The 25,649-nt window shown below is 37.2% G+C and overlaps 1 protein-coding gene and 1 pseudogene across 3 annotated transcripts in view; both read left to right on the top strand.

Annotated features, from left to right (window-relative positions):
• Positions 1–25,649, top strand: part of VPS13A (vacuolar protein sorting 13 homolog A) — a 266,825-nt gene that overhangs the window by 62,637 nt on the left and 178,539 nt on the right. For all 3 annotated transcript variants that reach the window (XM_035029011.1, XM_035029013.1, XM_035029012.1), the window contains 4 exons: positions 4,728–4,917; positions 5,004–5,118; positions 22,931–23,067; positions 24,969–25,101. In XM_035029011.1, coding sequence (XP_034884902.1) covers positions 4,728–4,917; positions 5,004–5,118; positions 22,931–23,067; positions 24,969–25,101 — 575 coding nt within the window. The remainder of the gene's footprint in view (positions 1–4,727; positions 4,918–5,003; positions 5,119–22,930; positions 23,068–24,968; positions 25,102–25,649) is intronic.
• On the top strand, positions 11,961–12,331 carry LOC118026270 (annotated as a pseudogene).

Raw genomic sequence — 25,649 nt, 5'->3', positions numbered from 1 at the left:
TCACCTCCTGCTTGCATCGTGCTCACAGATCCATTAAAAGTGCATGCCCAGGTCTGGTCAGGTCTTTTCTGAGTGTACATTGTGTTCTCAGCATGTGTGTTGCACTCTGGCTTCCGTGGTTTATATGTGGCCTTTCTGAGACTTTTTCCTCTGAGAAACTTCCTTTCAGTCTCCTCATTCCTGGGCATAGGGATCTGGCTGGTATTTTCCCCATCCACTGTCCCTTGCTCCAGAAAGATATCATTAGTCCATGTCTTTGAATTTTTGGACAGATGTTATCTCTGCCTGCATGACAGGAGAACAAAATAGAGGTCACCCTCTACACTGGTGTCTTAGGGAATTGTCAAGCAGGTGAAAACACTTGACCACATTATTTTAAGAACAAGACTGCTGTCTTACTTCATTTGGGCTGCAATAATAACATACCACAGACTGGTATAAAAAACTGAAATTTATTTCTCACAGTTCTGAAAGTTGGAGGTCCAACATCAGGGTGCCAGCACTGCCAGGTTCTGCTAAAAGCCCTCTTCCAAATTTCTGACTGCTGGGTTCTTACAGTGTCCTCATGAGATGGAAGGGGCTAGGGCTAGGGCTCTCTGTAGGGTCTCTTTTATAAGACCTCTAATCCTGTAGCCCTCATATCCTAATCATCTCCCAAAGGCTCCAGATACCATCACAATGGGCATTATCATTTCAACAAATGAATTTTGAGGGAGACATACACATTCAGACCTTAGCATCTGTATTAGTCCCTTGGCTCTAGCAGGCCACACCAGGATGTGGCTCATTTACCATAGTCACTGCTGTGCTCAGAAGTGGAGGATGGTAGAAAGTTAAATAAAAATGCCACAGTGCTTTTCTTTCTGAAATGTAGTGGTATTCATTAAGCACTTCCTTGGTTGCTGTAAGTTTTTGATTGATTAAATTCCAGGCTTGCAGAGATGTTGACTCTGGCAGTTTTTGCTAGCTTAATGGTTGTTTCAGTGGAGAGAGTAATTCTTGGAGCACTTTACTCTGCAATTTTCCATGATAATACTCCTCCATTACCTTTTTTTTTTTTTTTTTTAAGAATTTGTTTTTTAGAGCAGTTTTAGGCTTACAACAAAATTGGGAGGAATGTACAGAATTTACCTCTAAACCCCCTGCACATGCATAGCCTCCTCCATTTTCAACATCAAGCACTAGAATGGTACATTTTTTACTCACAATGAACCTGCACTCATTGACACATCATACTCACCCAAAGTTCATAGTTTATATTGCCATTCATTCTTGGTGGTGTGTTTTCCTATGGGTTTGGACAAACATATAATGACATGTCCATTATGGTACCATAGAGTATTTTCACTGCTTTAAAAATTCTCTTTTCTGCCAATTCATCATGCTTACCCGCAACCTCTGATCTTTTTGCTGTGTCCATAGTTGTTGCCTTTTCCAAGAATGTTGTGCATGCAGTTAGAATCCTACACTATGTATCTTTCTTAGAGTGACTTCTTTCACTTAATAATATGCATTTAAACTTTGTCTTTTCATAGTTCAGTAGTGTGTTTGGTTTTTAGTGCTTAACGACATGCCATTATTTGGCTGTAACAGTTTATCCATTCGCCTACTGAAGGCCATCTTGGTTGTTTCTAAGTTTTGGCAAGTATGAACAAAGCTGCTATAAATATTCGTGTACAGGTTTTTGTATGGACATAAGTTTTCAGCTGCTTTGAGTAAATACCAAGGAGCATGACTGCTAGATCATATGATAAAAGTATGTTTAATTTTGTAAGAAACTGCAAATCTCTTTTCCAAAGAGACTGTACCATTTTGCATTCCCAACAATGTTGGAGAGTTCCTGTTGCTCCACATCCTTGCCTTTATTTGGCGTTGTCAGTATTTTGACCACATCTGATAATGTGTAGTGGAATCTTTGTTGTTTTAATTTGCATTTCTTTTTTTTAATTTAAGATTTTATTAAAGAGAGTATGAGAGAGAGCACGAGAGCAGGGTGGGGGGTAGAGGAAGAAGCAGACTCCCTGCTGAGCAGGGAGCCTAATGCGGGGCTCAATCCTGGGACTTCAGGATCATGACCTGAGCTGAAGGCAGATGCTTAACTGACTGAGCCACCCAGGAGCCCCTAATTTGCATTTCTTCGATGACCTGTGATGTAGAGCATTTTTTCATCTACTTACTTGCCATCTATAGGTCTTCTTTGATGCGGTGTCTATTAAGGTTTTGGCCCATTTTTTTTAAAACTGTGTTTCCTTCTCGTTGAATTTTAAGAGTTCTTGGTATATTTTGGATAACACTCTTTTATCAGATGTGTCTTTTGTAATATTTTTTCATAGACTGTGACTTGTCTTTTCATTCTCTTAACATCTACCATAATCTTTGCTGTTTTCTATTTGTTGCTCTTGTTCTTTGTTCCTGTTTTTGTTTTTCTTACCTTTCTGCCTTTTGTGGGCTTTTTTTCCACCCTGCCTTTTGTGGTTTGAGTATCTTTTTTTTTTTTTTTTAAAGTAGGCTCCACACCCAGCATGGTGTCCAGCATGGGGCTTGAACTCACAACCCTGAGATCAAGGCCTGAGCTGTTATCAAGAGTCAAACGCTTAACTGACTGAGCCGCCCTGGCACCCCAGTTTAACTGGTGTCTCATATGGTTTTGTTTTTTCTCCTTTGTTAACATATCGGTTATAGCTTTTTTTTTTTAAGTGTCCTTTCAAATAACAGTGTAGTATTTCATGAGTAGTGGGAGTACTTGATGATAAAAAAAAAATCCTTAGTCCTTTTTCTAGTCCCTTGTATCTTGCTGCTATTCATTTCACTTATATATGAACATGTGTAAGCATAAAATATACATAAGACATGTATGTAGGCATATATAACCAAACACGTTACTATTATTTTGAACATACTAATTTGTTTGATTAAGAAGTAAGTGTTCATTTTGCCTTTACATTTTTTTCCTTTATTGCTCTTCCTTTATGTAGTTCTGAATTTCTACCTTACAGTATTTCTTTTTCTCTAAATAACTTCTTTTAATATTTCTCAAAAGACAGGTCTAGTTACAATAATTTTCCCCAATTTTTTGTTTGTCTTAGTATTTTGTTTTAACTTGTGAAGGAGAATTTCATAGGGTACAGAATTCTAGGTTGATTTTTTTTCTTTTCTCTTTAAAATTTTCACTATACTCTTTTCTTGCTTCCATGGCTTCTGAGAAGGCAGATGTAATCCTTATCCCTGCTCCTCTCTATGTAAGGTGGTTTTTTCCTTTGGTTTCTTTCAAGATTTTTTCTTTATATTTCTTTATACTTACATTTTTTAGTATAAAAATATGCCTAGGTGTAGTTTTTTGATTGATTGTTTGCATTTATTCTGCTTGATGTGCTCTGACCTTTCTGGATCCATGGCTTAGTGTCTGACATTAATTTGGGGAAATTGTCAGTCATGCTTGTTTAAAATCTTCTGTGCTTTTCTCTTTATTCTGATATTCCTGTTATGCATATGGTAATTTTTTGTAGTTGTACCACAGCACTTGATTGTTCTGTTATTTTGGTCTTTGTTCTCTGCTTTATGTATTTTTATGACTCTACTAATACATTCCCCAGCTCAGGGATTAATTTCCTCAACTGTGTCTGTATCCTAATAAGCCCATTAAAGGCATTCTTGTTACAGTGTTTCTGATCTTCAGTATTTATTTTGGTTCTTTCTTAGGATTTCCATCTCTCTGCTCACATTGTTCATCTGTTCTTGCATGTTGTTTACTTAGTCCATTATACCCCTTAGCATATTAATTGTTATTTTTAAATAATTTTGTCACTTCAAGTTGTTCTGTTTGCCTTTTGGTGTGCCATGCTATTTTTTTCCTGATAGCCAGATGTAATGTACTGGATGAAAAGAACTACTGTAAATAAGCCTGTAGTGATTCGGTTTTTAGATGTGCGGGAAAGGGAAGAGTTCTCTAGTGCTCTGATTAGCTCTCAGTCTTTTAATGATCCCATGCTTCTGGTCTGTGAACTTAAGAAGTTTCTCAGTATTCCCCCTCTCCCTGCCTTAGGGGTACAGAATAGCTAGAGTTGGGGATATTGGGTGTTTCCCTTCTTCCATATGGGATAGTAGACCTGACTGAAGTTGGTTATTTCCCTTCTCTAGGTATTTTGGCTCTGATAATACTTAATTAGGTTAGGCTCTAGTTAACTAGTTCCTCCAAGGAGCATGCTTTTTTAAGAACATAGTGCTGTGTTATATTTTTAAATGGTTCCTTTATTTTTAAATGGTTCCTTTCCTTGCCTGAAGCGTGAGGGGTTTTTTCTCCAAAATTTATTGTGGGAACCTGGTCCAGTTCCTAGAGGTATATGTCAAAATATTATGGGGGCTCCCCTATGACTGGGTCCCCTACAGTTGTCCACTTTGAATCTCCAGCAGTTCAGGAGAATGAAACAGTTCAGGTTTTCCAGCCTTGGCACTGGTGGACATGGTAGTTTTCTTTCGTGAACCTCTGCTCCCTTCATAGCTTTTTTTTAATTTAGAGATCAACATGTCAATAGGGTTGTTTGTGAGTTAATCTATATCAATTCAGATCAAATCGTTGTATATTTTCTTTGATATGAATGGAATGGAATAGGAAGAAATGCAAATTGAAATTGTTTTCATTAATTTTTACTTTATTTCCAGTTTGAAAAATACTGTAAAATGTAAAATTAGATTGATAGCTAATTTTTGTCCTATCTTTTTTCATGTAGATTTGAAACCAAAATTGATTCATTTCATGTTACTGGCTTACCAGATAATTCAACAAAACCCCGCCTCCTTTCTTCATTGGATGATGCTACGTCACTCTTCCAAATTATATTTGAGATAAATCCATTAGATGAAACTGTTGCTCAAAGATGTATCATAGAAGCTGAACCTTTAGAAATGATATATGATGCAGTAAGCATTTTTTTAATCACTAAGTTTTAATATATTTCAATTTGCTTTGAGTTTGTGCCTAATGTTAATGTTACTTATTTTAACAGAGAACAGTGAATAGTATAGTGGAATTCTTCAGACCTCCAAAAGAGGTAAATCTAACACAGCTCACGTCAGCGACTTTGACAAAACTTGAAGAATTTCGTGACAAGACAGCAACAGGTAAATGCTAGTATTAATGTTGGTATATTAAGAATTGTATCCTAAACTAAACTTTTAGTCATGTTAAACTGATATTAGTAAGGTATACTTTAAATTTATGCTTCTAGAGTAGATATAGTTTAGTTGAAACTAATGGGTACTGTTTTATTTAAAATTCAGATATAACAATAATCATTTCTTACATCCAGAAAGGACAAACCTATTATCACATTCAAATTAATTGCATATTTTGTTAGGATTTTTGGAATTCTGTTCATGAGAGAATGAACCTGTCATTTTTCTTTCATGTAATGAACTTCAGATTTTAATGTATTGGTCTCAGAAAATAAAAATGCCATCCTTTTTTATTCTTTTGCAGAATTTTTATAAGATTGGGTGTTATTTTTCTTTCAGTATTTTACCTAATTGAACAGTAAAACCATATGGACTTGGAGATTTCTTTGTGGAAGATTTTAAATTACAGATTCCATTTTTATTTTTATTTTTTTTGTTTAAAGATTTTATTTATTTATTTGACAGAGAGAGACACAGCAAGAGAGGAACACAAGCAGGGGGAGTGAAAGAGGGAGAAGCAGGCTTCCCACCGAGCAGGGAGCCCAATGCAGGGCTCGATCCCAGGACGCTGGGATCATGAACTGAGCCGAAGGCAGCGCTTAACGACTGAGCCACCCAGGCACCCCACAGATTCCATTTTTAAAATATATTTTAAATATATATTTAATATATGATATAAATACATATAATATATATAAATATATTTAAAATATATAAGATCACATAAAGGTGATCTGTAGGATTTGATTTATTTTCTAAAGATTTTATTTGACAGAGAGACAGCAAGAGAGGGAACACAAGCAGGGGGAGTGGGAGAGGGAGACGCAGGCTTCCTGCAGAGAAGGGAGCCTGATGCGGGGCTTGATCCCAGGATCCAGGGATCATGACTTGAGCCGAAGGCAGATGCTTAACGACTGAGCCAACCAGGTGCCCCAGATCTGTAGGATTTTAATGCCTTCCAATTTCTTGATACTTGCTTTCTGGCTCAGCATATGGTAATTTAAAAAAATACTTCACGTATGTTTTGCTGTACATATTTTTTTTTTTTTTAAAGATTTTATTTATTTGACAGAGAGAGAGACAGCGAGAGAGGGAACACAAGCAGGGGGAGTGGGAGAGGGAGAAGCAGGCTTCCCGCAGAGCAGGGAGCCCGATGCGGGGCTCGATCCCAGGACCCTGGGATCATGACCTGAGCCGAAGGCAGACGCTTAACGACTGAGCCACCCAGGCGCCCCTCACGGTACATATTTTTAGGTCATATTTATCCCATACTTCAAATCTTCTGTATCCTTATTGGATTTTTTCCTGTCTTCTGTCACCATATTCCAGTAGTTCTTCAGAGAAATAAATGAAAAATGTCACTGTGAATGTGCATTTGTCTATTTCTTTTAGATCTGTCATATTTTAAATAAATTTGCTGTCAATAGGTACATGCATAATAAAAATTTTTTCTCCAATAAACCAGATCTTTTCTTTGTATGAAGTTGACTATGTGTATATTTAGTAATGTTTTCATTTTTTTCCCCAATATTTTTATTCATTTATTTTTTCTGATAATAGTATGGATATTATAGTTTTTTCTTGGTTCGAATTTGCTTATTTATTTTTGTTGTTGTTCTTCTTTTACTCTGTATCTTTACTTTTAGATGTGTCATAACAACATGTAGTGGGATATTTTTCAGTCTATATTTGCACACTTTTTTTCTTTTTTTAGATAAATTTTAGCATTACTTTGTTTCCCTCCACCCCCTCACTATACCATTTGAAACTTAAACGTTCTCTTTTTTTACTCTAGTATAATTACAACACATGTTTTTCTCAAGATAGAAATTTAATAAATTTTTACCCTCGGTCAGTACAAGGACTTGAGAGCAGTTGAATTCCCATTTACCATCCTCATCATTTACATGCTATTGTTATTTCTTTCTTTTACCTTTTTTTTTTAATTCAAGTATAGTTGGTTTACAATGTTAGTGGTAGGTAAACAACATGATTAGCCAATTCTACATATTACACGTTATTTTGTTTTTAGAGGGAGAGAGAATGTGTGCATGTGCTCCAGCTGGGTGGGGGAGGGGCAAAGGGAGAGGAAGAGAGGGAATTTTTTTTTTGCAAGTTTCTTTTTCTAAAATTTTTTTTAAAAAGATTTTATTTATTTATTTGACAGAGACACAGCGAGAGAGGGAACAAAAGCAGGGGGAGTGGGAGAGGGAGAAGCAGGCTTTCCGCCGAGCAGGGAGCCTAATGTGGGGCTTGATCCCAGGACCCTGGGATTATGACCTGAGCTGAAGGCAGATGCTTAACTGACTGAGCCACCAGGCGCCCCAAGATTGTCTTATCTTTTCTGTTCTGTAGTTTCAGTGTAATATATCCAGCTGTGGACCATTCTGAGGATTGGTAGATTGAATGAATTTTAGAAAATTCATCTTGAAGATTTTTACCCATTAACTCTTCATACACTTCTCTTAAATCTTTTCTTCTGGAACTCTGGATTAATGTATTTTAGCCTTCCTTACTCTACCTTTTATTCTTCTATATCCTGTTTTCTTTCCTTTTTTTTTTTTTTTTCCCCCTCTGTTACATGCCAGGTAATTTCTTTTATCTTCTGAATTACTGAAATCCTCTTAAACTGTGTCTAATATGCTATTAAATCTTTCGGTTAAAATTTAGTGATTATATTTTTCATTTTCAGAATTGTTTTGTTCTAAATTAAAATCTGCTTTGTTCTTTATAGTGCTTTAAATTTGTCTTTATTTCTTCAGACAGCGTAAGTGTAGTTATTTTATATTCTCTCTCACCAGATAATTCTCTATTCAGATAGTTCCATTAGACTTCTTTGTTTTTCTTCCTCCTATATTTTGTTTTGGCTGATTCTTATTCATGGTAACCTTTGTTTTTATATATTTAGGGATTTTTGATTGTGTGCTATTCATTTTTCTTGGAAAATTATTTGGGAAAATTCTCTGGAGCCTAGGTTAAGTGGACTTTCATTCCAGGAAGAATTTTATTTTCTTCTCCCAGTTGTCTTGGGTATGTTGGTGGACAGTACTTGAGATATTTTGGAATGCCAAGGAGATGTTGCGCTGTGTACCCACATGAGGACTCTATTGTGGTTACAGTCAGAGGGGTACTACCCCCTTTTCCCAGTTTTTCTCAGAGCCTTTCTTTCCATTCCCTGTGAGTAGATTTTAGAAGAATGTTTAACTTCTGGATTACTCTTGTCTTGAGTGTGTAGCTTTTGAGATTCTAGATGTGTGAGAAGGGCCCTTGCTGGACTCCTCACCTTTGGCTTCTGTTCCCTGTGCTCTGTGAGGTTGTGAAAAGGAGTTAAGTTTACCAGGTGCAAAAAATGATCTCAGGATAAAATTTTTCTGGGCCTTATTTAAATCTGTTAGCTTATTACTCCTTCAGTTTGATGTTTGAGTTGATAAATCCTTAGTCTCTTGCCTCCTTATTGTTTCTTAGTAAGTTTTTTGTTGCTGTTTTATTTTATTTCCAACATTTTTGGTTGCTTTTAGTGGAAGAATAGGTCTTGCTACTTATATTACCAGGATTTGGAAATTTAGTTAAATGTTTTAGTTTAAGTACAAGACTTTATCTTTGTTAAAATTCATCTTGTTAGATTGACTCACTTTTCATTTTTTTGTGTTTGAGTCTTATCTTTGAAGCCTTGAATAAAAGGGTATCATTTTCTGGTTAAAATCATTTAATATTAGTTGACTTCTCAGGGGTCCTTATAACCTTCTTCGTCTCATGGACAGCTTTGACAGTTGGAAGCCCTGGAATCTCTTATCAAAATTATGATTTTAAGTACATAGACTGCATAGAATTACAAAGAAAATGAATTCAATAGAACATAGTTTCAAAATATTTTTTAAGAATCTCAAATTTGTGTTAGTAGTAATGTACCTGCTTTTCTTTATGGATTAAAATAACAGGAATTAACGGTAGGTCAAAAAACTGTAAATTTGAAGGTATAAATGAAACTTCAACATATGTTCAGTTATGTTAAGGAATATAAATGATATACAATTTGTATAAGTAACAAAGTTTGTTGCCTACCTTTATAATTGAAAGAAATACTCACTGTCAGCAGTAGTTAATGAAAATAAAAATGTAACTTCCCATTCAGGTTCATGAAATCTCTGGATTGCATTTGTGGCTGCATGATTAATTGTGCCTGATACGGTTCATATTTTCAAATTTTCTCTCAAGAAGTAAAGGCAGGGGCACCTGGGTGGCTCAGTCAGTTAAGCATCTAACTTTTGGTTTTGACTCAGGTCATGATCTCAGGGTCATGAGATCCAGCCCTGTGTCAGGGTCTGCACTTGTGGGCATGGAGTCTGCTTGAGATTTTGTCTTTCTTTCTCCCTTTGCCCCTTTTTCCCTGCTTGCATGCTCGCTTTCTCTGTCAATTAAAAAAAAAAAAGAAATTATTAAAAAAAAAAAAGTAAAGGCAGACCTTAAGTACGTTGCTCAATTATTGGTATATTACAGCTGTAATAATTCCTCAATTTATTATCTGTTTAGTAAAGAGGAAGAAATTTAGTTAACATAGAATGCCTGTTTTATGAAATTTACCATCTTCTAATGATCAATGCTTTTCTTTCTACTTATACCTAAACTCATGTGTTTAAAATTTTCTCACAATCCTGGGATGCCTGGGTGGCTCTGTCGGTTAAGCGTCTGCCTTCGGCTCAGGTCATGATCTCAGGGTCCTGCGATCGAGTCCCACCTTGGGCTCTCTTCTCAATGGGGAGCCTGCTTCTCCCTCTCCTTCTCCCTCTGCCTGCCACTCCCCCTGCTTGTTCTCTATCAAGTAAATAAATAAAATCTTTAAGAAAATTTTTTTTTTCTCACAATCCACATTCACTTGACCAGTTAATAAAAGATATTAACTTATCTTTTTCTTTCTAAAGAAATCTGGGCATTTGTCCATTTCAGTCTTCTAAGACCTCTGTGGTTGTCAGTGATTTCTAGGGAAGTGTTAATGTTGATCGAGTAATATCACCAGGTTAGGTATCTGGGATGTGATATGACTGTATCAAGTGTTCCCTTAAGTAAAAGTCTTCACCAGTTAGAGTTTTAAGTTCTCTTACCATGTCCGAGTTTTCCAGGTTGAATGTAATCTTTGACAGAGTAGATGGATTAAAAAAACAGAAACAGAACTATTCTGTTTTTCAATCATTTCTTATTTTATTCAAAGAAAGCTGGTTTGTTTTTGCTTCCATAATAATGCTTATTTCTGCTATGACTGTAACTAAAGCCTCCCTTTAAAGCAGTGAACTTGTCCCCCCACCCAAAAATATACCAGGCATTTAATCTTACTGACATTTCTGTAGGTTCATAAATGTTTTATATTTGTTTCTGGTTATGTCTTCCTATTGTCAGTGTCTCCTTAAAACTTGAGATTATTGCAGATACTGCTTTTTAGCTACTTTTGATTTTTTAATTCTTGGCTGAAATTCTCACTGGAGAGGTTTCCAATTTTGTCAGTGTTAGTTGTAGAACTCCATTTTTGTTAAGTCTGTATTACATCTCTAGTTGAACTCAGAATTCGCTCAATTCTGGCTGTCACAAAATCTAACATGAAATTGTCATTTTTCTCCCACCATTCCATTGTGTTTACTTTGTCTTTGTTGGTAAAAATGAGGTGTGCTAATATGATTCTCCTGTTTCTTCTCTCCCCTAAGAGAAAATATTTTAGTCAAGTTAATAAAAAAATCACTTCATGTTTTGAGGAGACCTTCAAGTAATGTCTAACTAGTTTAAAGATCATATTGTTGGGCTGCATTACCTGTCAGTTTTATAATTGCATTTTGAATACATTATACATTTCCCCCTTTTTCATAGGCAGGTGTGCATTATGTTCTTCATATACATATATGTGTCTTCTTGGGTTTTTATTCATTTTCCCTATTATTTTCTCCATCTGAGTATGTTCTATATTGGATTGTAGATAATTGCCTTAATTCTAGAAGCTGTAGGGTTTGCATTTACCCCTCTGTTAAAATCTCACGTTCAATTTATAGTCCAAATTCTGTGTATTGATATGTTACATACTCAGTAGGATTCATAAGATTAGGCCTCTCTTCTGATTGATTATTCCAATTTACAGAGACCATTACTTGTTATTGTTAAATATAAATGCATTGTATTGGAAACCCACCCTGTTCCTTCAGATTTGTAGACTTTCTTCCTCTAAGATTTGTTTTCCTAAGTTTTTATTTTTTTTACTTAATAAAGAATTACCAGAGGAGCCTGAGTGGCTCATTTGGTTAAGAGTTGGACTCGATTCCAGCTCAGGTCATTGATCTCAGGGTTCTCCACCTTGCGCTGTCTCTGTCTCTCTGTCTCTCTCTCTGTCTCTATCTCTCTCTCAAATCTTAAAAAAAAAAAAAAATTACCAAAATAGTAAATATCCACTGTATAAACTTCAAATGTTAAATATTTTATTTTTTCCATTTTTTAATTTAAATTCAATTAACATATAATGTGTTACTGGTTTCAGAGGTAGAGGTCAGTGATTCATAAGGCTTATACCCAGTGCTCATTACATCACGTGCCCTCCTTAATGTCTATCACCCATCCCCCCACCTCCTCCCCTCCAGGAACCTTCAGTTTGTTTCTTATGATTAAGTCTCTTACAATTTGTCTCCCCCTCTGGTTTCATCTTGTTTTATCTTTTACTCTCTTCCCCTATGATTCTCTGTTTTGTTTCTTAAATTCCACTTATCACCTTTACCGGGCCGGCAAGGCAGGGGTTTGGCTTGGCAATCGCGCTGCCGATGTGATTCGAGATCCTGCCTGGGATCGGCGTCATGGCCGTGTGCTTGGTCATCCCTGGCATAGCCACGGCGCACATCCACATGGTTCAGTAACGGGGGCAAGGAAAAAAGGGTTGCCTATTATCCATATCAGTGGAGTTTGTTGCAAAGAGATAGGCGGTTCTCTGGAGTTAATCGTTACTATGTGTCAAAGGGTTTGGAGAATATCGATTAAGGAAGTATTTTCCTAATTGATGAAATATAATTCAGTCATACTCATCTACCCCTTCGAGAAGGTTATGCAGTGTATTAATGTAGTGCATAATAAAAACAACAAAAAAGTAGATTGACTTACTTTGTTTAGCATAACATCCTCTAGTTCCATCCATGTCATTACAAATGTTAAGATTTCATTTTTTTTTTTTGATGGCTGAGTAGTATTCCATTGTACATATATACCACATCTTCTTTATCCATTCATCTATTGATGAACATCTGGGTTCTTTCCATAGTTTGGCTATTGTGGACATTGCTGCTATAAACATTGGGGTGCAGATGCCCCTTTGGATCACTACATTTGTATCTTTGGGGGTAAATACCCACTGCAGTTGCTGGGTCATAGGTTCACTCTATTTTCATCTTTCTGAGAAACCTATGTAGTGTTTTCCAGAGTGGCTACACCAGCTTGCATTTCCACCAGCACTGTAGGAGGGTTCCCCTTTATCCTAATCCTTGCCAACATCTGTCATTTCCTGACTTGTTAATTTTAGCCATTCTGACTGGTGTAAGGTGGTATCTCGTTGTGGTCTTGATTTGTATTTCCCTCATGCCAAGTGATGTTGAGCATTTTTTCATGTGTCTTTTGGCCATTTTTATGTCTTCTTTGGGGAGATGTCTGTTCATGTCTTCTGCCCATTTCTTGATTGGATTCTTTGTTCTTTGGGTATTGAGTTTGATAAGTTCTTCATAGATTTTGGATACTAGCCCTTTATCTGATATGTCATTTGCAAATATCTTCTCCCATTCTGTCGGTTGTCTTTTGGTTTTGTTGACTGTTTCTTTTGCTTTGCAAGAGCATTTTATCTTGATGAAGTCCCAATAGTTCATTTTTGCCCTTGCTTCCCTTGCCTTTGGCGATGTTTCTAGGAAGAAGTTGCTGCGGCTGAGGTCGAAGAGGTTGCTGCCTGTGGATTTTGATGGACTCCTGTCTCACATTGAGGTCTTTCAACCATTTGGAGTCTATTTTTGTGTGTGGTGTAAGGAAATGGTCCAGTTTCATTCTTCTGCATGTGGCTGTCCAATTTTCCCAACACCATTAGTTGAAGAAACTGCCTTTTTTCCATTGGATATTCTTTCCTGCTTTGTTAAAGAGTAGTTGACCATAGAATTGAGGGCCCATTTCTGGGTTCTCTGTCCTATTCCCTTAATCTCCGTGTCTGTTTTTGTGCCAGTACCATACCGTCTTGATGCTTACAGCTTTGTAATAGAGCTTAAGGTCTGGAATTGTAGAAGCCACCAGTTTTGGTTTTCTTTTTCAACATTCCTCTGGCTATTCAGGGTCTTTGCTGGTTCCATTCAAGTTTTAGAATTATTTGTTCCAGCTCTGTGAAAAAAGATGATGGTATTTTAATAGGGATTGCACTGTATGTATAGATTGTTCTAAGTAGCATAGACTTCTAACAATATTTGTTCTTCCAATCCATGAGCATGGAATGTTTTTCCATTTTGTTGGGTTTTCCCTAATTTATTTCATGAGTGTTCTATAGTTTTCTGAGGACAGATCCTTTGCCTCTTTGGTTAGGTTTATTCCTAGGTATCTTATGATTTTGGATGCAATTGTAGATGGGATTGACTCCTTAATTTCTTTTTCTTCCATCTCATTGTGTGTAGAAATGCAACTAATTTTTGTGCATTGATTTTATATCCTGCCACTTTGCTGAATTCCTGTATGAGTTCCAGCAATTTTGGGTTTTCCACATAAAGTATCATGTCATCTGCAAACAGTGAGAATTTTGACTTCTTCTTTGCAGATTTGGATGCCTTTTATTTCTTTTTGTTGTCTGACTGCTGAGGCTAGGAATTCTAGTACTATGTTGAACAGCAGTGGTAATAGTGGACATCCCTGCTGTGTTCTTGACCTTATGCGAAAAGCTCCCAGTTTTTCCCCATTGAGAATATTCACTGTGGGCTTTTCCTATATGGGTTTTATGATACTGAGGTATGTTCCTGCTATCCCTACACTGTGAAGAGTTTTAATTAAGAAAGGATGCTGTACTTTGTTAAATGCTTTTTCTGCATCTATTGAAAGGATCATATGGTTCTTGTCATTTCTTTTATTAATGTAGTGTATCCCATTGAACCATCCTTGCAGCCCAGGAGTGAATTCCACTTAGTCTTGGTGAATAATCCTTTTAATGTACTATTGGATCCTCTTGGCTAGTAATTTGGTGAGAATTTTGGCATTGATGTTCATCAGGGATATTGGTCTGTAATTCTCCTTTTTAGTGGCGTCTTTATCTGGTTTGGGGATCAAGGTAATGCTGGCCTCATAGAATAAGTTTAGAAGTTTTCCTTCCATTTCTTGTTTTTTTTTAATTTTATTATGTTATGTTAGTCACCATACAGTACATCATTAGTTTTTGATGTAGTGATCCATGATTCATTCTTTTCGTATAACACCCAGTACTCCATGTAGTACGTGCCCTCTTTAATAACCATCACCGGGCTAACTCAGCCCCCACTCCCCCCAAACCCTCAGTTTGTTTCTCAGAGTCCATAGTCTCTCATGGTTCATCTCTCTCTCCGATTTCCCCCCCATTTTTCCCTTCCTTTTCCTAATGTACTCCATGTTATTCCTTATGTTCCACAAATAAGTGATGGGTCCTGTCTTTTTATCCAGTCTGCAACCCTGTGCTGTTTTATGGGAGCATTTAGGCCGTTCACGTTGAGAGTGATTATTGAAAGACATGAATTTATTGTCATATGTTGCCTGTGAAGACCTTGTTTTTATAGATTGTGCCTGTAAATTTCTGTTGTATATCACTCTTGGGGTCTTTCTCCTTTTATAGAACCCCCCCTTAATATTTCTTGCAGGGTCTGCTTAGTGGTCACATATTCTTTCAGTTTGTGCTGGTCTTGGAAGCTCTGCATCTCCATCCATTCTAAATGACAGCCTTGCCAGATAAAGTATTCTTGGCTGCATGTTCTTCTCGTTTAGTACCCTGAATATGTCTTGCCAGGCCTTTCTGGCTTGCCAGGTCTCTGTGGATAGGTCTGACGTTATTCTGATGTTCCTCCCTCTGTATGTAAGGAATGTCTTCCCCCTGACTCTCCTTAAGATGGTTTCCTTGGTTCTAAGATTTGTGAGTTTTACTATTACATGCCGGGGTGTTGGCCTGTTTCCTTTGATGTTGGGAGGTGTCCTCTCTGCCTCTAGGACACGAATGTTTGTTTAATTCCCCAGATTAGGGAAGTTCTCAACTACAATTTGCTTAAATATATCTTCTAGTCCTCTCTCTCTCTCCACCGTCTCAGGGTTTCCAATAATTCTGACAATGGAATGTTTCATGGTGTCACTTATTTCTCTTATTCTGTTTTCATGGATTCTGAGTTGTTTTTCCCTGGCCTCCTCTTTTCCCATTTTATCTATTAAATGGTCTTCCAGGTCACTAATTCATTCTTCTGCCTTGCTTACCCTAGCTGTTAGATTATCTAGATTAGATTGGATCTCATTGATAGCATTTTTAAGTTCTGCCAATTCAGCTTTCATTTCTGCCCTTAGAGATCTAAGTTGCCTTTAATTTATTTCTCCATTCTAGCTGTTGTCTTCACAGTTGCTCGCCTGAATTCCATCTCTGACATCTTGGTTATATCTTCCCTTTCTTTTTTTGAAACAGCTTCAGAAGAATAGGTATCAGTTCTTTAAATGTTTGGTAGAATTCCCTTGGGAAGCCATCCAGCCCCAGGCTCTTGTTTGTTGGGAGACTTTGATTACTGCTTCAATTTCCTTGCTGATTGTGGGTCTGTTCAGATTTTCTGTTTCTTCCTATTTCAGTTTTGGTAGTTTATACATCTCTAGGAATGCCTTTGTTTCTTCCAGATTGCCTCATTTATTGGCATATAGTTGCTCATAATATGTTCTTATAATTATTTGTATTTCTTAAGTGTTGGTTGTGATCTCTTCTCTTTCATTCATGATTTTATTTGTTTGGGTCCTTTCTCTTTTCTCTTTGAGAAGTCTGGCCAGGGGTTTATCAGTCTTACTAATTCTTTCAGAGAACCAGCTCCTAGTTCTGTTGATCTGTTCTGTTCTTTTGGTTTCTATTTCATTGATTTCTGCTCTGATCTTTATTAATTCTCTTCTCCTGCTGGGTTTAGGCTTTATTTGCTGTTCTCTCTCCAGCTCCTTTAGATACCTTTCTGGTTTCTTGAGAAAGGCTTGTATTGCTATATACTTCCCTCTTAGGATCGCTTTTGCTGCATGCCAGAGGTTTTGATCAGTTGTGTTTTCAGTTTCTTTTGTTTCCATGAATTTTTTATATTCTTTAATTTCCCGGTTGACTCATTCATTCTTTAGTAGGATGTCCTTTAGCCTCCATGTATTTGAGTTCTTTCCAAATTTTCTCCTGTTTTTGAGTTCAGGTTTCAAACTGTTGTGGTCTGAAAATATGCAGGGAATGATCCTCGTCTTTTGGTACCAGTTAAGACCTTATTCGTGACCCAGTATGTGATCTCTTGTGGAGAATGTTCCATGTGCACTTGAGAAGAATGTGTATTCTTTTGCTATAGGATGAAATGTCTTGAATATATCTCTGAAGTCCATCTGGTCCAGTGTGTCATTCAAAGCTTTTGTTTCCGGGCGCCTGGGTGGCTCAGATGATTAAGCGTCTGCCTTCGGCTCAGGTCATGATCCCAGGGTCCTGGGATCAAGTCCCACTTCGGGCTCCCTGCTCAGCGGGGAGCCTGCTTCTCCCTCTGCCTCTCTCTCTGTCTCTTATGAATAAATAAAATCTTTAAAAAAAACAAACAACAAAGCTTTTGTTTCCTTGTTGATATTCTGCTTAGGTGATCTGTCCATTGCTGTGAGTGGGGTGTTAATGTCCCCTACTAAAATTGTATTATTATCAATGTGTTTCTTTAATTTTGTTATTAATTGGCTTCTATAATTGGCTGCTCCCATGTTAGGGTCATAACATTTACAACATTTATTAGATCTTCTTGTCGGATAGACCCTTTAATTATGATATAGTTTTCTTCCTTATCTCTTATTGCAGTCTTTGGTTTAAAATCTAATTTATTTGGGATAAGGATTGCCATCCCAGCTTTCTTTTGATGTCCATTAATGTGATAAATGGTTTTCCATCCCCTCACTTTTAATCTGAAGTGTCTTTGAGTCTAAAACGAGTCTCTTGCAGACATGTCGATGGGTCTTGCTTTTTTATCCAGTCTGATACCCTGTGTCTTTTGATTGGGGCATTTAGCCCATTTACATTCAGGGTAACTATTGAAAGACATGGATTTAGTGCCATTGTATTACCTGTAAAGTGACTGTTTCTGTATATTGTCTCTGTTCCTTTCTGGTTTGTGTTACTTTTGGGCTCTCTTGAAAGGATCCCTTTTAATATTTCTTGTAGGGCTGGTTTGGTATTCACAAATTCTTTTAGTTGGTTTGTCCTAAAAGCTTTTTATCACTTCTTCTATCTTGAATGGCATCCCAGCTGGATAAAGCATTCTTGGCTGCATATTTTTCTCATTTAACACCCTGAATATATCATGCCAGTCCTTTCTGGCCTGCCAGGTCTCTGTCGATAGGTCTCCTGCCATTTTAATGTTTGTAACCTTGTAGGTTATGGACCTCTTGTCTGGAGCTGCTTTCAGGATTTTCTCTTTGTCTCTGAGATTTGCAAATTTCACTGTTATATGTCAGGGTGTTGACCTATTTTTATTGATTTTTTGAAGGAGGTTCTCTGTGCCAACTGGCCTGGGATGCGTCTTTCTTTCCTTCGATTAGGGAAGTTCTCTGCTATAATTTCCTCCAATATACCTACTACCCTGCTCTCTCTTTCCTTTTCTGGGATTCCAGTTATTCTAATATTGTTTCACTTTATGGTATCACTTATCTCTCAGATTCTCCCCCCCGTGATCCAGTAATTGTTTATCTCTCTTTTCGTGAGCTTCTTTGTTCTCTATCATTTGGTCTTCTAGATCACTAATTCTGTCTTCTGCCTCATTTATCCTAGCATTTAGAATCTGCATTTTTTCATTGCATCTGATTAATAGCCTTTTTGATTTCAACTTACATTTTAGTTCTTTTATTTTTCCAGAAGGGGATTCTCCAGTGTCTTCTATGCTATTTTCAAGTCCAGCTATTGTTTTCATAATTGTTATTCTGAACTCTAGTTCCGACATCTTACCTATGTCCATACTGATTAGCTCCCTGGCAGTCATTACTGCCTTTTGTTCTCTTTGAGTTGAGCTTTTCCCATCTTGTCTTTCTGTCCAGAGAAGAATAGATGAACAAGAGAACAAAATACTAAAATGGCAATAGTGATTTCAAGGAAATATATACTAATCAAATTGAAAGAGAGCTGAAACCAGAAGAAAGAAAAAAAAGGAAAAAAAGAGAATATAATCAGACAGGTTTACAAAATAGAGCAATACACTGGATCCTGTGTGTATTTTGGTCTATTTGTTAGAAAACTAGATCTCAAAATTGTAAAGAAAGAAAAACTTAAATATGTACAAAAATAAAATTGAATACAATGAAAGGATAGAATGTAACTGTGAAAATGAAAATTAAAAGATAAGCAGAAACAAGAGAAAAAATACCAACAACAAAAAAGGGGATATAAACAGGTGAACGGAACAGAGCAATACACTGTATCCTGAGTGTATTTTGGTTAGTTTGTTGCATTTCAAAATTGTAAAGAAAAACTTGTGTGTGTTGGTGTGTATGTATGTATATATACACCAAAATAAGATTAAATACATTGAAAGGATAGAATGTAGCTGTAATCATGAAAAGTAAAAAAGACTTATAACGAAACAAAAAAATAACCAAAAAGAAACAAGAAAAAAAAAGGAAGGGGATAACAAAAGGAATATGATCAGACAGGTGAATATAACAGAGCCATACACTAGATTTTGGGTGTATTTTGCTCTGTTAGAAGTCACTGCATCCCAAAATTGTAAGGAAGAAATATACATATACACAAAATAAAATTAAATACAAAGAAGGGATAAAATGTAACTGTAAAAATGAAAATTAAAAAAGATATATTTTTTTAAAGATTTATTTATCTGATAGAGTGTGTGCAGGCACACTCACAAGCAGGGGTAGCTGCAGGCAGAGGGAGAAGCAGGCTTAACGCCAAGCAAGGAGCCCCATGTGGGACTTGATCCCAGGGTTCTGGGATCATGACCTGAGCCGAAGGCAGATGCCCAACTGACTGAGCCATCCAGGTGTCTCTTTTATAAAAAGATTTTTAAAAAAGGGTTGATAAAATAAGAAATTGGTTGAAAAAGGAAAGAGAAAAAAATTAAAACTGTAAGACTATAAAGAATCATGGGGAAAAAAGCCATGAGTTCTGTGTTCTGTATTCTCCTAGCTCTGGAGTTTTGCAGTTTTCATTTGCAGTTCTCATCTCTCTCTACCCCTGCGGATCTTCTGAGATAGGGGCCTGTTGCTTTGATTCTCCAGTGTATTTTCCCCAGGTGGAATTGCACTGCCCTTGCCAGGGAGCCAGGCTAAGTAATCTGCTCCGGTTTGCTATATGTGGCTTTTGTTCCCTGAAGGCTTTCCTCGCAACTTTAGAGGATGACAATGAAAACATGAGCTTGGGGCCCCACTCTTCACTGACCCCTCAGAGAAAAGCAGTCACTCCTGTCTCCCTGGTCTCCGGCTGCATTCCATTCTCACTCAGCTTGTGACAAAGTATTTTTGTCACAGGCACTCCACCCTGTTTTGAGTCTCCAAACCTATAGACTCCTGCAGCACTCTCCCATACCGATCCTCTTGGTGGAGGAAGGCGGTACTCCCTGGTTCTGCTGTTTGTTGCGCCCCTGCTTGGACAGCAGTAGCCTGACCGTGCCGTAGTTCAGTTTATGGCATCCCTGGCTACTCTGATGCCTGGGAGCTCTGCCACACTCAGGCACTCCCAGTCTCCCTGTGACCCCGAGGGTCCTGACACCACCCTGTCCTACCTAGGATTCTGCCCCTGCTTCACTGCTTGAGCCAGCTTATGGAGGCTCCCCCATTCCTTGGTTTATCTCCCCACATGCTGCCTCGGATTCACTTCTTCACACCTCCTTCCTTGCAGATAGTGGTTGATTTTCTATTTGTAGATTTGCAGCTATTCTTTTCTTAGATTTCCAGTTGAGATCTCCAGTTCATAATGATTTGATAGCTATCTAGCTGAATTCCTGGGACCAGATGAAACTAAGGTCTCCTAGTCTTCCGCCATCTTGGACTCCTCTCCAGATGTTAAATATTTTAAGAAGTGGAAGTCTTTAGTACTTTACCTTCTGAAGTTAACAGACTGGTCTATTTGAGGTCTGTTCCTCTATCTCCTGTTTTCTTCTGTGCACAAATAATATTAGTTATTATTAGAATACAATGTTAATATTTTGAAAAAGTGGGGTGCTGTTGTAAGTTTTTAATTTAAAAAATTCAATAATATGTTTTTAGTATTTTTCCAGAAAGCTGAAGTTTACCAATTTGGGAAGAGACTCATCTGTCACATAGTTTTATCTTTTTTGGTTCTTTTCTTCATTCATTATTTCCTTCCATCTTTTACTTTTTTTTTTTTTCTATGTTATCCTCTATTATCCTCTTCCTCTATAACCTGATTTCTTTCTTGTATTATTATCTTCATTCTTGGGAGTGAAGTTTTCAGATCTTTTCTTCTTTGTCAAGTAGGGGGATCAGCTTCTAGAACATAAACACGTAGTTAGTTACCCTTGTCAAATGTGGTTGTTTTGACAAATGTGGTTATTTATGAAAATGCTTCATTTGAAAAATAAGGCTCTCTGATAGGATCATAGTTATTCATTTCGTTCAGTGACCTCATTTATTCACTCAGTCAAATATTTATCGAGTCTCTATTGGACACTGTGCTAAGTTTTGGAGAGCAAAGTAGTGATAAAAACAGATGTAGTTTTAGCCCTTTGATGGATCTTATAATCTTAAGATAGGACAGACATAAAACTAAGCGTTATCCACTTAAATTTAAAATTCACTTAAAAAGCAATTTTAAAGAACCCAGGAAGAGTAGCTGTAAGAAGTATCCACTGCCGTCACACAGACATTGCACCCCTGGCAGGATATCCTTGTCTTCCCCAAGGACTGAGTTTCATGCCGTGTTGGGGAAAGTGGCTGGAAACTTGATCTCTGAAACTTACTGAACTTACCCTCTGATGTGATGGGGAAGCTGTTCATGGGAGAGTGTCTCCCTGAATGCGTTCTGCTGTGAAACTGACTGAAGGGGGGTTTTTAGGGAAAGGATGGCTGTTGGATGCTGTTGGTACTTGTGCACAGCATGCACCTGGTTTTGGGGGAAGTCGCACCACTGTAGGATATTGCTGAGTGAGCACACTGACACCAGGAAGCAACATCTTTTCTTCCTGCAGTGTCTCCCCAGGGTTTCCTATCTCCTTCAGTATTAATTTGCAACAGAAAAGGATTGAAGGCTCAGATCTACATTCACAAGGCAGACACATGGGTGAATTTGGAGCTGATGGGGGAAACAAACTGCTAACGGACTCAGATGCTGTGAAGGAAATGAGAATAATGGGTATCTCCATATAGTTTTGGTGACAGGGTCAGAGAATACCTCTTTGAAAAAGTAACATTAAGACCAGATGTGTGTGTAGGACCCACCCAGCTGAAGAGTATAAGGAAGAATCTTCAAAGCAGTGGTAAACTGTGAGAGTCCCAGCCTGGGACAGAATTGGGTGATTTTGGCAGCTACAGAAGGCTAGGTTGGTTCTAATGTAGTAAGCGAGGGGGAGTGGAATGATGTTAAAAAGGCAGGCATAGTGTTGGTAAAACAAGACTTTGAAAGTCATATTAAACAATTAGGATTTTGTTCTCAGTACAGTGGGAAGTAGAGGAGAGACACAGTAGACTTAAATCCAAAACCAATTATTCAATGTCCCCCTCTTCCATTAAGAAACAAACTAGACAGATCATTGTGTCCTGGCATCCAGGAAGCTCTCATTGAAAGTAAGGCCTGAGGTAAGACTTCCAGGGAGCACAGGACTTGGATTTGTGGAATCAGGAATACATGACACAAATTATTTTATTTTTTTAAAATTTTTTAAGATTTTATTTTATTTCTTTGACAGAGACATAGCGAGAGCAGGAACACAAGCAGGGGGAGGGGCAGAGGCAGAGGGAGCAGCAGGCTTCCTGCGGAGCAGGGAGCCCAATGGGGGGCTCGATCCCAGGACCCCGGGATCATGACCTGAGCTGAAGGCAGTAGCTTAACGACTGAGCCACCCAGGCGCCCTGAGACAGATTATTTTGATTTAGGAAGTCTTAACAGTGGAGATGGAAATGAAGATAGAAAAATGCTTACTGGTGAGACTGAGAATCTTGAATGCCAGATTGTCCTTTCTGGCTACTGCTTGGGACTCTCCTACCTGTCATACCATACAAACTAACTTGAGTAAAACCATGTTGTGTTTGAATACAGATCATTTGGGGGAAAAAAATTAACTATGCTTTGAGTCAGTTCTGTACTTAAGTTTCAAGCTTATTGAATGTTTCATAGAACTTGATTTTTTAGATATGTATGTCCCTGGTTTTACTCAAATTGAGTTTGTGTGTTAGAAACATTTCTTTGAGGAACCATTACAATTTTATACTCAGTTATATTGAATTAGGAGTGTACACAGACATTGATTAACAAATGACATTATGTTGAAAATATTTTCTCAAGGTATTTTTAAAATTAATGCATCACATTATTTTCAATTTAAATTTTCTGCAGGTCTACTGTATATTATTGAAACACAGAAAGTTCTTGATCTCAAAATTAATTTGAAGGCTTCATATGTTATTATCCCACAAGGTGGAATTTTTAGCCCTACATCAAATCTACTACTTTTGGATCTTGGTCATCTAAAGGTATATACTAACATTTGCCCTATATTATGATATTTAAAGTTGTTTCTCTGTTTAAGATGCATTTTGTTTTTTTAAACAGTTTGATTTGCTATTGTGATTATTAGCTTTATGGTAGATTGTAGGATTTGAAAATTCTTTCTTTCTAGTAAATAATGTTAAGTTTCATTTAACCAGGTAGTTTTTCTACATTTCTGATACCAAAATGATCATTTTGAACTCTGCAGGTTAGGGGTGAACCTAGGAATTTTATTTATAGAATTTGAGAGTAATGTTTGAGATTATTTCCTTTTCAATGTAAAATTACTACTTATTAAAATACATCAAATGGGATTCTGGAAATAATCAAATCTTCATCCTTCTGAAATTTTTTGTGTATATAACTGTAGATACTGACATTTTATTTTATTTTTAAAGATTTTATTTATTTATTTGACAGAGAGATACACAGCAAGAGAGGGAACGCAAGCAGGGGGAGTGGGAGAGGGAGAAGCAGGCTTCCCGCGGAGCAGGGAGCCCGATGTGGGGCTCGATCCCAGGACCCTGGGATCATGACCTGAGCCAAAGGCAGATGCTTAACGACTGAGCCACCCAGGCTCCCCTAGATACTGACATTTTAATATCTCTGTTAAATAATCATAACTTGAGAGACAATCTGATTGAATTTACCTAAGCATTTCCCTTTCCATCCAATTATGTACATTTTTCTTCCTCATTTTTGAGTAGAGAATCATTTTTTTCTGTGTTTCTAGATCTGCACTGTTTTATGTGGTACCCACTGGCTACGTGTTTATATGTTAATTAAAATTAACATATAAAATTAGTTCTTTAGTCACATTAGCCACATTCAAGAATTTAATGATCATAAGTGCCTTGGGGCTGCTATTTCAGCACACATAGAGAACAGTGCCATCCTTGTAGAAAGTTCTATGGGACTGCTCTAGATCGTTAAATGTATATTAAATAGCTATAAGAATTTTAAAGACCCAAGAAGGATAGGTAATATTGGAAAGCTTTTCTAGCTACCTAACAAATATGTGCCTTTCCTTGATACTGACATTATCCTTTATTCTTTGTTTTTACTCTTCAGTTCATAATTAGATAAACGCTTGCTGGATTTAGGTTTATAATAAAATTTATACAGTTATTCATATTTGACTATAGAATTGTTTCAAGGGCAGTGTGGTTTGGTAGCAGGAGCATAACGTCAGGGGTAAGGTATCTATCTAGTTTTGTGACCTTAGGCAATTTGTTTAACCTTTTATCTAAAATTCATTATCCTTCAGAGATAATCAGTTTTGACAGTCTGCTGCACAGTGAGCTATATAAAATAGAGGTGAAAATGTTAAGGCATGTGCGTGCGTGCACACACACACGAGTGCGTAAGATCTATATATACTGTGGTGGAGTGATTGGCCTCCAGGATGTTTAAGTGAAAAAAGTAGTATGTATAGTATGCCACGAAGGAGATGGTACAAATATAACTTATGTGAGGTTGTCTAAATGGCAGAGTTGGGACTACAATTTAGCTATCCTAATATTTAATTCTGGATTATTCTTCTTCTAAAACTATCAAAATATCTGTCATCATGACATAGAAACATTATGTAGGCTCTGTTCGTCTCTTATCAGATAAAGGTTCAAATGTATTGTTCTCCAGGGCTGGCTTGGTTTCCCTCTTTTAATTACGTAATTGAGCAATATAACTTAGTATGTAAAAATTCACTTTGTCCGTGGTCTTCTCTTTATACATGTTATGGATAAAGACCTTTCTATTAGCCTTACATGTCAGCTTGTGAGTCTGTCTTACCTTCTATTAAATTTTTGTGTTAGAGTCTTAAAAAAAATTTATATTTTTATTTTGAAGTATTTTGCATCATCTAAACTGTTGAAATTAACTTAAGGTGACAAGTAAAAGTCGTTCAGAATTGCCAGATATGAAACCAGCTGGGGCCAGACTTGAAGAGATCATGCATAGAGCTTATGATTCCTTTGATGTTCAGCTTACAAGCATACAGCTGCTTTACAGCACAGTTGGTAAGTATATAATGCATTCTTTATTGATTCATGTTGCTGAAATGATTAGGTTTTTAGACAGTTTCTCTGAAGACCTTCATCCCAAATATATTAAAACCTTTATATTTTTGGGACACCTGGGTGGCTCAGTTGTTGGGACACCTGGGTGGCTCAGTTGGTTAAGCGTCTGCCTTCGGCTCAGGTCATGATCTCAGGGTCCTGGGATTGAGTCCTGTGTTGGCTCCTTGCTCGGTGGGGAGTCTACTTCTCCCTCAGCCCCTCCCCCTTCCTCTCCCTATTCTCTTTCTCGCTCTCACATAAATAAGTAAAATCTTTAAAAAAATAAAACTTTCATACTTTTGAATTAGAAGTAATAGTAGATAGTGTCTAGGAGCAATATCTCAGATATTTGATTTTACTGCTCAAGAGACTTTGTCAGTGTCTGGAGACATTTTTGATTGTCACGGGTGAGGAGTAGGGGCGTTACTAGCATCTAGTGAGTGGAAGTCAGGGATGCTGCTAAAGTTCATACAATGTAGAGGAAAGCCACCCCACAACACTTACTTGGC

The sequence above is a fragment of the Mirounga leonina genome, unplaced genomic scaffold (assembly GCF_011800145.1).
Source record: "Mirounga leonina isolate KUSES-001 unplaced genomic scaffold, KU_Mleo_1.0 Mir_224, whole genome shotgun sequence".
Taxonomy (NCBI): Eukaryota; Metazoa; Chordata; class Mammalia; order Carnivora; family Phocidae; genus Mirounga; species Mirounga leonina.
The sequence above is the reverse complement of the archived record's forward strand: the minus strand, read 5'-3'. Positions and strand labels throughout refer to the sequence as shown.